Here is a 13,379-nt window from a genome sequence, read left to right on the forward strand (position 1 = left end):
TTAAACCATAGAATCAGAAACATGAACATTACTCTATGAAGTAAATTTAAAACAAATTCAGAATCCTATTTACAAATATTATTTTTCACCCTATTATGTTTGTGTAAAAATTTCAATGGACCAAGTTAGTTAAAAGACAAATATTTCACAAAATTACCTTGCATAAAAATCTCTTGCACCTTTTGTTCCTTTACCCAGATTTTTACTTCCTCCTGAAGCTGTGGGTTGTCCCTGAGAACTGGGTTTAAACTGTCTACGTCGTCCTAAAGCAGAAATTAAGAAAAACTCTTATATTATACATATTCAACATTTTATGAAGTTCAAAGTCTGATAATCTGGAAAAACAGTGCACTCTTATAAAAACAATGTCAGACAAGTGACATAGCAAAGCTATCCCAACTTTTAAGTTTGACTTGTACCAGATCTAATTATACTGTTTTTTATTTCACACACATACAAAAACTTCATGCATGCTTGCAACTGTTCCAAACCATTTCACAAAAGAAAAGCAAGACGCCCTTTCAATTCAAGGCTCCGTTATACTTAGGGCTGCCAACCTCCCGTTCCAAGCGGGGGTTTCCCCGGTTTGGAGGGCTTCTTCCTGCCCCAACCCAGCTGCCCGGCGGGGGAAGCCACACCCCCAGTGGCCCCATGGGCACAGACTGCACCTACCCCGAGCTGCAAATTTGCAGCTTGAGAAGCAAGTGCACTCAGCATGGGCTCTCTGGGAGAGAGTGGGAGCTGCTTCCTCCTGCCTTTCCAAGCCTTGATTGGCACCTGAGCCCGGCGCTACCTCCTGCCTTTCCACACCTCGTTCAGGACTTGGAAGGGCAGTAGTGCCGGGCACCTGCTCTCTCAGAGAGTGCGGGAGCCACTTGCTCCTGCCTTTCCAAGCCTCGACTGGGGCTTTGAAGGTCAGCCGAGCCCGGCGCCCACCCCCTCAGGGAGAGCAGGGGGTGCTACCTTCTGCCTTTCCACACCTCGATGGGGGCTTGGAAGAGCAACAGCGCCAGGCATCCGCTCTCTCAGAATGAGGGAGCAGAGCCACTTGCTCCTGCCTTTCCAAGCCTCGATCGGGGCTTGGAAGGGCAGCTGAGCCCAGCGCCCGCTCTCTGAGAGACAAGGAGAGCCGCTATCTTCTGCCTTTTCCAAGCCTCAATCAGTGTTTGGAAGGGTAGCTGAGCCCGGCGACCGCTCTCTCAGAGAGGCAAAAACTGCTTGCTTCTGCCTTTCCAAGCCTTGATCGGGGCTTGGAAGGTCTGCAGCACCAACGCTTGTTTCCCTCCCAACCATTTAAAGGGAAAGTTCCTTTAAATGTCTGGGGAAAAAGTGTGAGTGTGCAGCGCTGCGTTCTCAGTGTGATGACATCATTCTACATGACATCATTGTGTTGAGGGTAGCCCCGCCCCCTCCCAGAACACCCCCCAAATTCCCCCGCTGGGGAATAATTGAGACTTGGCAACCCTACTTATACTATTTGCCCCAATAAGGCCGCAGTATAGCTAGAGCACAAAAGCATACTGATCAAACAAGCAAATATACACTTTCATTTGGCTAAAAGCAGAATCAGAAATGTTCTAAAATGCAATTTTATTACCAGAAGATCCAAATCCTAACACTGATTTGATTTGTAGAATTGTATTTGTATACATTCTTTACATCTTAAAATATACTGTATAGCTGGATTAGGAGATTTTTCACTGGATTTTTAGTACACATTTGGGTTTCTATATCATGGAGAGGAGCTGGAATTCAGTAATAGTCATATGTTCTGCCAACTAGAATTGCCAGTTCTGGGTTGGGAGATCTGGGGAGTGGAACCTGCAAAAGGCAGGGTTTGGGGATGAGAAGGACTTTAGCACAGTATAATGCTACAGAGTCCATTCTCCGAAGCAGCCATTTTCTCCAAGGGGACTGTCTGGACATCTGGAGATCAGCTGTGATTGCAGGAGATCGCCAGGTGCCACTTAGAGGTCAGCAGCCCTAGTGTCAACCCATGAGGACAGCAGAGGACTAAAGCATGAAAAGAGAAGGCAGGGAGGGAGCACACAATACTACATACTTGCTCCAAGTTGCCAAATCATGGTTATTGATTGTGGAGCATTGCATCTGCAATGGGTCCTGGAAGTTACTTCAATATGAATGAACAGAAACCAGAATAAAGTAAATTATCAATAGAGTTTAAAAAAAAATCTGTAATGTATCCGTAACGGTTAATTTTACATTTATTGGGATGTACAGCTTTTTACTTTATCCCACTAATTCAAGGTTTAGAGTTTTACATTAACAAGTTTGATTTATGCTACTATAAGTATTCAAAAGCTACAAACATGAAATAGGAAGTATAGTCAACTAAGGCTTATGGATCACGAATAACAAAAAGTGTTCTCCTCACTGTTTGCTCTGCAGCTAATCTAGGTATACTCCAAAGACATGGGAAGATACCCCATTATTTTTTTACTTTAGATTCCCCATTCCATCGTCGGACTTTTACTCTGGCACGTTTAAATGCCATCTCATCAACAGTTCTCTTTGGTAGGTTTAAACAGATACCTCTCCAAAATAGATTATGTCCATGTGAATTAGGAGTCCTTGATTCTATATCCCATATTATTTTAGAATGTCCTTTCCTGGCCTCACAACATAGACAATTTTTAGCTGAATATCTCCAACACAATATATTTGCTAAAAGAAAAACTCTAACCTATTTTTTAGAAGATGTTAATCCCCACATTACTACATGCGTTGCGAATTTCTTAGTAGAAGCCTATAAAATTAAATCTAAGCATACTTCTGTATTTTAATTGCTGGGTGTCTACTTTTGATTAGTATTATTGGCTGCCATTTTAATTGATTGCTTTATATATTGTTCTTACTATATTTCAGGCCTTTGTACCTACTTTTGATTCTGAATCATAATTGCTTTTATGCCAATAAAGGTCTGCACTGGAACTGAACTAAATATGATGGAAGATCATTTTAAAAAATTAAAAACAAAAAGAATTGTGTGTGGTTGGGTAGGTTTTTATCATTGAGAAAAACACTACTGATTCTGTTTCTGTCCCAGTGTCACAGTTTCTGACCTTCTACTAACTATATTTTCCTGGGGAAAACAATATATTTTATAACAGTATTTTTCTACAATACAGAAGGGGGAGCTTAAAGTATTTGTTCTCTCAGGTAGAAAAATGGGATGGATAACCACCTGGTTTTTGAGATGTTTATGGTTTCTCTGCCTATAATGTTACAATCCTAAACTCACTCACTAGTGAATAAGGCTTACTGAACTCAACAGCACTTACTTCTGAGTATTTAGGATTGTATATAATTTTATTCTTCAACTTTTAATGAAAATCTGCACCAGGCTAACATTTCATCCCCCACTACCTCTTTATTACATCTTGGAAATCAAAGCCAGGTTTGGATATTTTAACCCTATAATAAAAAGAAAGTGAGATTGATTTTATATCTTTTGACAAGAGAAGCTCTTTTTTTCTGGGGGGGGGGGTGTTCATATCATGCAATGTGGGGGGGGAGCAAAATAAAACACACACACCCAAGAGAAAAATAAAGCAAAATTATTTATGGGACAATCTTTCTTTCATAAAAATGTACAAGGTTCACTCTTCAGGCAGACAGAAACAAATGAGTGGGAATAGGTAGCATGAAGGATCTGTAGGCCTCTTAATGCTTTTATCCAGATGATCCATAATACCCTCTTCATCTTCACTGAAGATTAGAAGATGAAAACAGTCTACATCACTAAGCTAATTGAGAAATTAAATTTAGGCATTCTATAAGATTCTGTAGGTCTCCTGGATGCCAGCCTTAATAATTTACTAATCATGCATTACAGAGTAATATTCAATTCCTCAAATGTTTGGTGCAAAACAAAAAAGGAGACAAGTTCCTTACACAGGGCTGGGGGGGAATTCATGATTTTTCTAACTGGAAGAAGCATTCTGAACATCTTCCTAGACAAAAAGTAAAATTTTTAAGAGCTGCCAAGGTTCAAAACAACAAAGCAAAACAGCAAGAAAAAAGCCAATAGGTACAAAAAAGTAAGTTTACAAGCACGCTACTTAGGGTTGCCAATCTCCCTCCTGAAGCTCCAACCCCCAAATCTCCAGTTATTTCTCAGTCAAGAGATGGTAACCTTTATGCTACTAAATTCACAAAATTGCACAAACTCATTTACAGGTATTTATTTATATCTGATGAAGATTTAGGGAGACCTTCCAGCTTTACACTGTCCACTGGTCCAGTAAGGGCTGGTGGTGGGACGAAATTTTTTTCAATAGCGCCAGTTATGCAGCATCTCTCAATGAATGAAAGAAAAAGGCTGTTTTAATTATGCATTTTATGTACCAAAATTTCAGAAATGTGTGGACTGACAATTCACTGCTGTTTATCCATATGCCTTTGATACCAGTGGAATGTGAACTACTTTGGTTATAGAAATACTCCTCCCCTACACACTGCAACACTGTTGCTAATTAAAATGGCCAGGCTCCAAACTGCTTTTTTAAAGTGGAGAGTTTCAAAAGCAAATTGTGATATAGTATGGTATCAGCAGTTCCAAAGGGAACAAAAATTCCACTAAGCAATTTGCAAAGCTGCTTGAATCAATCTATGGAACTCTTTGGACTACAGTCAACATTGTTTTGGTACATGTTCATCCACAGAGGTGATCTGGTATACAACAACTGTTGTAACTACAACCAAATATCAGAATATATGAGGTGAATGTTCACATTCTTCGGGGGGGGGGGGGGGGCGGAATCCTGCTACGGCAGCACAGAACTTAATTAAAGTCTGAAATCAGGACTTTACATATAGGAGGCCATTTAAACTTAAAATCGACATACAGATACTAAATTGTATGTCAACTGCTGTTTTCTTTTATGGTAATTTAATTTGTGAATCTGAGGCCTACTAAAAGGTAGCTGACGAAGCTCCAATAGCTCCCTAAACTAAAACATGTACAGACATTGATTTTACTTTAAAAAAAAAAAAAAAACCCTGCATGACCTTCTGATAGATAATGGAGATTTCCTGAAATTTATACTGCTTTGTTTACGTAGCACCATCAATATGCATGCCACTTCAGAGCACAATAGGCTTGCCAATCCCCAGGTCCCAGTGGGGGTTCTCCAGCTTTCCCAGGCTCCTTCCCGCTCCCAGTCAGCTGGCTGGCGGGGGGAAGCCCCGCCCCCACAGCCAACATGTGCACTTCCATCTCCAGAGGCTTCAGACTCCACTGGGAAAGGCTTCCTCTTGGGATGGTGTCTCTGTGTTACTTTGAAGAAGTTGGAAATTCAGCAGCTTGTGAGTAGAGATGTTTCAGAGTCTTCAGAAATGGGAGGGGGGAGGGAAATGTTTGCTGGGCACTCATAATTCACTATGGAGATTGATTCTCATAGTGTATAATGGGGAATTGATCTGGAGGTATCTGGAGCTCTAGAGGGGCTGTTTTTTGAGGTAGAGGCACTAAATTTTCAGCATAGCATCTGATGACTCTTCTCAAAATGCTCTTCAAGTTTCAAAATGATTGGACCAGGGAGGTCGAATTCTATGAGCCCAGAAAGAAGGTGCCCCTATCCTTCATTATTTCTAATGTAGGGAAGGCATTTAAAAGGTGTGTAGGTCCTTTAAATGTAATAGCCAGAACTCCCTTTAGAGTTCAATTGTGCTTATCACAACTTTGCTAATGGCTCCACCCCCAAAGTCTCCAGGCTCCATCCCCAAAGTCCCCAGATATTTCTTGAATTGGACTTGGCAACCCTAGAGCACAAGATGATGGGTTTCCAGAGGCAGAGTTTATGAACTAACATTTTAATAAAGGAAAACAATAAAATAAATGGAAAGAGGTGGAAATGGGAGTGAACAAGAGAAGAATTTGTGTTAATTTTCAGTCACGGGCTTGTGGTGGACAATATGAACAGATGAAGCACTGAGAATGAAGAGATAAGGAGATGCAAGGACATGGGATGTTGTGAAGTTAATAGTTTGTGTTGAATTAACAACCAAGACCATCACTGCATTGATGTAAAGGGAGAAGAAATAAGTACATGGAGAGAAAGAGAAAGAAGAAGCACAGAAAGTCATCACTTTTACAGAGTGAATTATGACATTTCCCATTAATATGGAGAGTATTCAGGGAAAGGAAGGCTTGGGAAGAAAGATGAGAAGTTCAGTCTTGGACATGCTGCACTGGAGACTACAATGGAACATCCAAACAGAAATATCTGACAGACAACTAAGATATGGAACTCAGTGAAATATGAGAAAGAAAGTTCAGGGCTGGGGAAGATCAGATGTCACCCAGACACAGAACAGAAAAGAGCTAGGAAATGAATCTGCAGGACCAGTGGAGAAAGCAGAAGAGATTCTCCTGTGGAAACATTTAATAATTAGAGGTGGTAAGAGAACAGATAATGACAGTCATACAAGCCTAGAGCTAAACAAGAGGGAGTGATCAACTGTATCTCAGGCAGCAGGAGGATGAGATCAGAGCAGAAACCTGTTGGTTTGACAGTACGATTAGTCATTTTGGCAAGCAGAGTTTCAGTGAAATGCAGAGAGAAGAAGCTGGAATTGTAGAGCCTCAGAAGTGATATTAGCAGAAAGCTGAGACAGTGGGAGTAAGCAGCCTACTCTAGGAATTTGGAGACAAATGGTAGAACTGTCAGTGACTGGAAAGAGTAGCTTTTGGATAACATGGTAACATTTAGTTGCTTTAAGCAGAGAATTTCCCACTAACAGAAGACTTTCACCACTCACCCACCTACACTTTGATATACCTCAAACTCCACTTTCATGCTGTTCCTGGGAGTCCCTTGTCTCCCAGGAGCAGTATTTCAGGGGGGGGTTTTTTGGGGGGGGGAGAACTGTAGTCAGAAGGGCTAAGAATTAGGTCCTGCTCTGCTGCTGGAAATCTCTTCTGTCAGCTGAGATTTTGTGTGGGATCCAACCCAGTGACAAGTTTGAACACAAGCCAGAGGAAAGCTAAAGGGTGAGAGATATGGCAGTCCTCACTAAGAGGAGACAGGATCAAGGAGGCTTACAGTGAGGTCAGCAGGGCAAAGTTCTAATGTCATGGTTTTAGCCCATATATACTAGGAATTATAACTAATACTGCATATTATATACACTCTAACAGACTTTTATAACTTGACAAGTCATTTCCTTTCATGTCATCCTTAAAACAGTTAAACTGCTTTAAAAAGATAAAAGCAGTGCATAAAGAACAGATAAAGAACAGCAATTCTTCCTAAATCAGACATCACTGCAGCAGTTATACTTCAGTTTGCTATATCTTACGGCAATCCTGTTTACATTTAATTTTACAATAAATGATGAAAATTCTATAAAGTGAAACATGAGCAATCCAGTCTGAAGGAATTTAACAGAGTGCACTGTATGCCAGAGTCAAATCTATAATCCACGTATCCGTCTGCAAGGTCAATACACAAGCATGGAATAAGCATGCTGAGAATTCTTTGCCTATTCTCAAAGTTGTGGAGAACAACCTTGGAAATAAATGCTCAGAAATCAAACAGGGGAAGGATCAGCTTCATCACTATCCCCCTCTTTCCTAAACCTATGTCCTTTGATTGCACTTCCTTCTCCACCATCCTCCTCCTATCTTTCTTCTACTACCTAGCCCTTGCAGATGGTCAAAGTTCCTGAATTCTAAATCTTAGAAACAGAATTAGACACTGCAAACCAATTAAAGCTCAATTGGCACAATTTACTCTAGTACAGAAGATTTGTTTGTGCAGTTCACATAAAGCCCTGTTTCAAGTAAACTCAGTACAGTAAAACTGAACTAAGATTTTGAATCCAAACTCATCATTCAGCGCCACAAGCAAGTAAGTCACAGATACCTTTCATGTACTTCATCAGCTGCTAGTATATCAGAACCTGTTCCTTTAATAGCCTTGTCACTGCCTGTAATCCAGATCAGCTATTGCTTTTCTTAAAAACACATTAATTTCAAGTGAAGTCTTTTTTCAAAAATAAAGACTAAGGAGATTTTTGCAGTCCTCACAGAGGTCAGAAACACATGTATTTGCCATCTGTGGCCCAATTAGTTCAGCTCTCACTAGCTTCTTAAAGATGGAAGATGAAAACTGGCACAAAGCATTCCTTAAAATGCAACACCATTTTCAAAACAAGTGTTTAAGCACAAAGTAGTAACATACAACTGTAACTCCATATGCTGACCTAAATTCATCAATTCAGTCAAAATTTTAAAGATTTTGACCATTAAGAGCTTGGCTTATTCAAATGAAATGATAACTATTTCATAAGTTAAATATTTCAGTTTATAAAATGACTATAACAACAACAATTAGAAAGCCAAACTGCAACTACAAACTTCAACTCTACAGCATGCATGGTTAGAAACATATGTAGCAGTTTCATTGTGAGCAGCTTACAGATAGCAGCATTATTTTCTACATAATGTTATTTTCAAAAGTCTCCACATTACATTATGCCCAACTTCATTTTCTTTTCCAGGAGCATTCATAACTCTGAATTACACTAGCAGTGTTACACCAGCAGTATTTATCTTACTTTTATTTTATTTCATTCAGTTTCATTCAGGCTCAGGGCAGGTTATATCAAAATTCAAAACAATTAAAATTACAATTAAAACCAAATTTAGATTACAATATAAACAGCTAAATACCAACTTAAAACTCTGCCTCAACAGTCATGACCAACCAGGGCCAGAGGTCCATCAGATCCCAATTGCCAAAATGGGGAGGGGGGGAGAGGCTAGATAGAAGATGATGTCTGCCACCTCAACTGAAGGTCTGGCGGAAGAGCTCTGTTTTGCAGGCCCTGTGGAACTGAAGCAAGTTCCGCAGGGCCCTGATCTCCAAAGGTAGCTCATTCCACCAGGCAGGGGTCGTGGCCGAAAAAGCCCTGTCCCAAAAGCTGAGGCAAGTCAGACATCTCTGGGGCCAGGGACCACTAGGAGATCTTGAGTCATTCATCTTAAGTACCTATGGGGCTCATATGGGGAGAGGTGGTCCCAAAGGTGTGCACATGAAGTTTAAATTCAGCTGAAATTAATGGAAATTATTTTCAAAGAGCAGTATACAGAACTACTCTCCATTCTGTTCACCTATTCCTGGCTCTAAAAAGGAGGTGGTAATGGTTATGTCACAAACCTTTTCTTGAAAGAAAAAAGAATGGAAGATCTAGTCTGTGCACAAGAGAATTAACTGATTAGTTCCTTACCTTCCAACTGCGTTCAATTAGCAGAGACAGCCATTATTTTCAACACCCACTCACCACTTTTTACAATTTTTAAAAAGCAGCTGTTTCCTTATTCTTCACATGCTAATAACTAAGGCTGAATCCTAGTATGTCTCACAAAAGGGCTGCCTACCAAATTTGCATATCAACCTGCATATTTTTAATGCCACACAGATTATGGTGATGACAAAAGCTGCAACTGCTGATGATGTAGTTGTGAATTCTCACTGAGCAAGCAAACAAACCCACAAAACTTTTCTTTTAAATGCAAATGCTGTTTCTCCATTTCTGTGAGAAAATGAGAGAGCATGCCTGTCAAAGAAGAGAAAAATCAATTGGAACTGAAATTGAAGTTTGCAGTGATAAACAGGTGAAGCTGCCATATACTGAGGCAGACCACTGGTTGGTCTATTAAGGTCATAATTGTCTACCATAACACAGTAGTCGTCTTTCACATCACTCTGAGCCAGTTTGGTGTAGTGGTTAAGTGTGCGGACTCTTATCTGGGAGAACCAGGTTTGATTCCCCACTCCTCCACTTGCAGCTACTGGAATGGCCTTGAGTCAGCCATAGGTTGTCCTTGAAAGGGTCAGCAGAGGTTGTCCTTGAAAGGGCAGCTGCTGTGAGAGTCCTCTCAGCTCCACTCACCTCACAGGGTGTCTGTTGTGGGGGAGGGAGACAAAGGAGATTGTGAGCTGCTCTGAGACTCTTGAGTGGAGGGCAGAATATAAATCCAATGTCTTCTTCTTCTACCTGGTTCTTTTAACTGGGGATCCCTGTGAAAGAATGTAGAACCTTTCGTGGGCAAAGCAGATGTTCTGCTGTTGATTCACAGCCTCTGCTCTGTGAGGGACAGAGGACAGGCGGAATCTGGGCAAGGGATCAGTTCTTTACCAGTGTTCTTAATAAAGTACAGTCAGTTGAGCATTTTAAAAAGTGAAAGTGCCTTCTTCCATTCACTATGTTGGTAAATTTTTAAAAGGGAGGGGGGAGAAAGAGGTTTGTGAATAGGGCTGCTGGAAAGAAGGAAGTTGAACAAAAGGTGTGAGGAAACCAGTACAAGATATTTGGCAAGCATAATTCTCTCCTCCCAACTTTAACCCACAAAAACCCAGGGAGATAGATGAGCCAGAAGAATGCAATGGCCCGAAGTCACCAAGTGAGCTCCAGGGTAGGGTGGTGACTTGAATATGGATCTCCCTGTTCCTAGTTTGGCATTGTAACTTTCACACCATACAGATTCTCTGCAGCTGATGTAATCACAGCACATTTTGTTTCACTGCAGGAGTTAAGTAACTTTTTCTGAGAAAGGGAGCTATGTTCAAACTACCAGGATACAATATTTATCATATTTCTAGTCTGCCTTTGCATTACATAGACCAAAGAGGTTACAAAATAGATGTATCCAGACAAGCAGTCTAGTAAAAGAAATAGTAGATGTATCAGGTCTATCATGTAAAGAGGAGCTAATTATATTTGCCATTAGGGTTTGTAGAATCTTTCGGGATCAAGTGCCGTGTTCTACTGGAGAAAGTTTTCCTTCCTGACGTTTCGTTCTCAGCTGCAGAGAACGTCTGGAAGGAAAACTTTCTCCAGTAGAACACGGCACTTGATCCCGAAAGATTCTACAAACCCTAATGATATTACCAGCTGTGAAAACATGAATTCTTTGATATATTTGCCATTGTTTGCAGTTCCCATGTCATCTCAGATGTAATATTATGATGATACCACATGATTTAACAGCCTCCAACATCAAGACAATAAATAAACTTTTTGTGGCAGCTATGTACTTTCCTCTAAAGCGAGGTGGTCAGAGAGGTATCGCACTAAATGCAAGTAGCTAATTTTCCCTTTAATAACTGAATGAAGCAATCACAAACAGTAATTGACTAAAAACTGCTGGTTGACTAAAAATTTAAAGTGTGTTTTTAAAAAATTGTCAGAGTATTCTAACATGCCTTTTTTACCCTGCAGTCCTTATTCAGCAAATACTCTTTAACCCAGGAAAAGTGAAAGTGAACATAAACGTATGTGAACATGTCCATGCTGTACCACCCTGATAAGTAGTTTATCCTTGATTAGAATATCCTTGTCAGTCCTGAAAGTTTCATCTAAACATGGGCAAAGAAAAAAAAAATCTAAACTGTGCTTGGGTTCTCTTATGTGAAATAAAGCTTGGGTTTGTGCTTGGGTTCTCTTACGTGAAATAAAGCTTGGGTTTGTGCTTGGGTTCTCTTAAGTGAAATAAAGCAAAGGACTAATGCCATCAGGGCTGAATTCATATGTCATAACAAACCATGCTCTGGGTAAACTCACATTTATCATTTATTTCTTTTAAAACAAATCCCTTTTCCCTGTATGGTTTGAAATAGTTTACAATAAGTCAAAAATACCGTAGTATTGCTTTTCTCAGACTCTTAAAAACAAAGGAACACAGCAACCTACTTGCTTGACCTACACTTTGTTAGATCAAGGGTGCTATCACTGAAATGCAAAAGAGCCTTGTGGCACAAAGTTGTAAAGCTGCAGTACTGCAGTCAAACTCTCTGGCTCACGACCTGAGTTTGATCCTGGCAAAAGCTGGGTTCAGGTAGCCAGCTCAAGGTTGACTCAGCCTTCCATCCTTCCAAGGTCGGTAAAATGAGTACCCAGCTTGCTGGGGGGGGGGAGTGTAAATGACTGGGGAAGGCAATGACAAACCACCCCGTAAAAAAGTTTGCCGTGAAAATGTTGTGATGTGATGTCACCCCAGAGTTGGAAATGACTGGTGCTTGCACAGGGGACTGACTACCTTTACTTTTTAATCACTAAAACAGCCTCCTTCCCTCTACTATTGATCATCCCCCAAGCAGAACAATGTGGTTCCAGCCTCTCCTGAGAGGAAATTGAAAAGGATAGCCACCATACTTTCCATCTGTAAGGAGAGCTCTCCATTCAACCCTCCCTTCCCCACAGCCTGAGAAAGACTGAACCTGGCTATGATCATGTGTTTATTCCCAAGTTTTTTATTTTATTTCTAACACAGAACAAGTTAAGGAAATGTAGTAAACCTAAATGAAAGGAGGCATAAAAAGCTGTTTTGTTTCACAGTAAAAAGGTTATGGGGATTCAGTTAATTGTGTAGATAAAAAGGGAGAGACTGATTATTTTCAGCCAAGAGAAAGTCTTGCCTTGCTCTGGGCTTCCCTGTGATTTTATTACCTACTTTTTTTGCAGGCACCAATATTTAGTTGGCTGCATAATGTAGTGAAGCTTTGCCAGCAGACAGGCAATGCAAGAAAGCCCAGAATAGTAACTGGGAATTCTGCTTAGAAATAGGAAAGGAGACAAGCAACAGAACTGGGGTTTGGGGGGGGGAGGAAATATGGCCAGTTCTGTTTGTCTGGTATATTAACCAAGGCATGCACAAAACACTGATTAACAGAAGTCAAAGTTTTTATAACATCTGACTGCATCCTACAGTTGAGAGTGTTCATCTGACTGTATATGATGGTTTCTCCATTCTGATGATGTGACATATATGGACATGAACTCAAAATTATTTCAAAATCCCACAATCGTTTGAAGACAACACACTAGAGTAAGGGTGGCAAAACTGTGGCTTGGGAGTCACATGTGGCTCTTTCACACATATTGTGTGGCTCTCGAAGCTGCCACCACCCATTTGGCCAACTTGGAGAATGTATTTGTCTCTTTAAATTACTTCTCCAAGACAAACTAGCAGGAAGCTTGGAAAATGCATTTTAAGTTGCTTTCTTTCCACCTCCCCATCCTCCCATCTATTTTCCTTCCTTCCCTCCTATCTTACAGCTCTCAAACATCTGATGTTCATGTCTTGTGGCTCTCAAACATTTGATGCTTATTCTACGTGGCTCTTACATTAAGCAAGTTTGGCAACCCATGCACTAGAACAAGATAAGGATGAAACAGAGCGTTACCAGGTCTGACTCAGGAAATATCTGGGGACTTTGGGGGTGGAGCCAGGAGCAAGGTTGTGAGATAAGTATGACTGAACTCCAAAGGGAGTTCTGGCCATCACATTTAAAGGGGCTGTGCACCTTTTAAATGCCTTCCCTCTACTTGAAAAAATGGAGGATGGGGAC

General features: G+C 40.6%; 1 protein-coding gene across 2 annotated transcripts in view; it reads right to left on the reverse strand.

Moving 5' to 3' along the window:
- JMJD1C (jumonji domain containing 1C) overlaps positions 1-13,379 on the reverse strand; it is a 214,462-nt gene that overhangs the window by 49,169 nt on the left and 151,914 nt on the right. For both annotated transcript variants that reach the window (XM_060241113.1, XM_060241114.1), the window contains one exon: positions 158-263. In XM_060241113.1, the coding sequence (XP_060097096.1) occupies positions 158-263 (106 nt within the window). The remainder of the gene's footprint in view (positions 1-157; positions 264-13,379) is intronic.

The sequence above is a fragment of the Heteronotia binoei genome, chromosome 6, assembly GCF_032191835.1.
Source record: "Heteronotia binoei isolate CCM8104 ecotype False Entrance Well chromosome 6, APGP_CSIRO_Hbin_v1, whole genome shotgun sequence".
Lineage (NCBI taxonomy): Eukaryota > Metazoa > Chordata > Lepidosauria > Squamata > Gekkonidae > Heteronotia > Heteronotia binoei.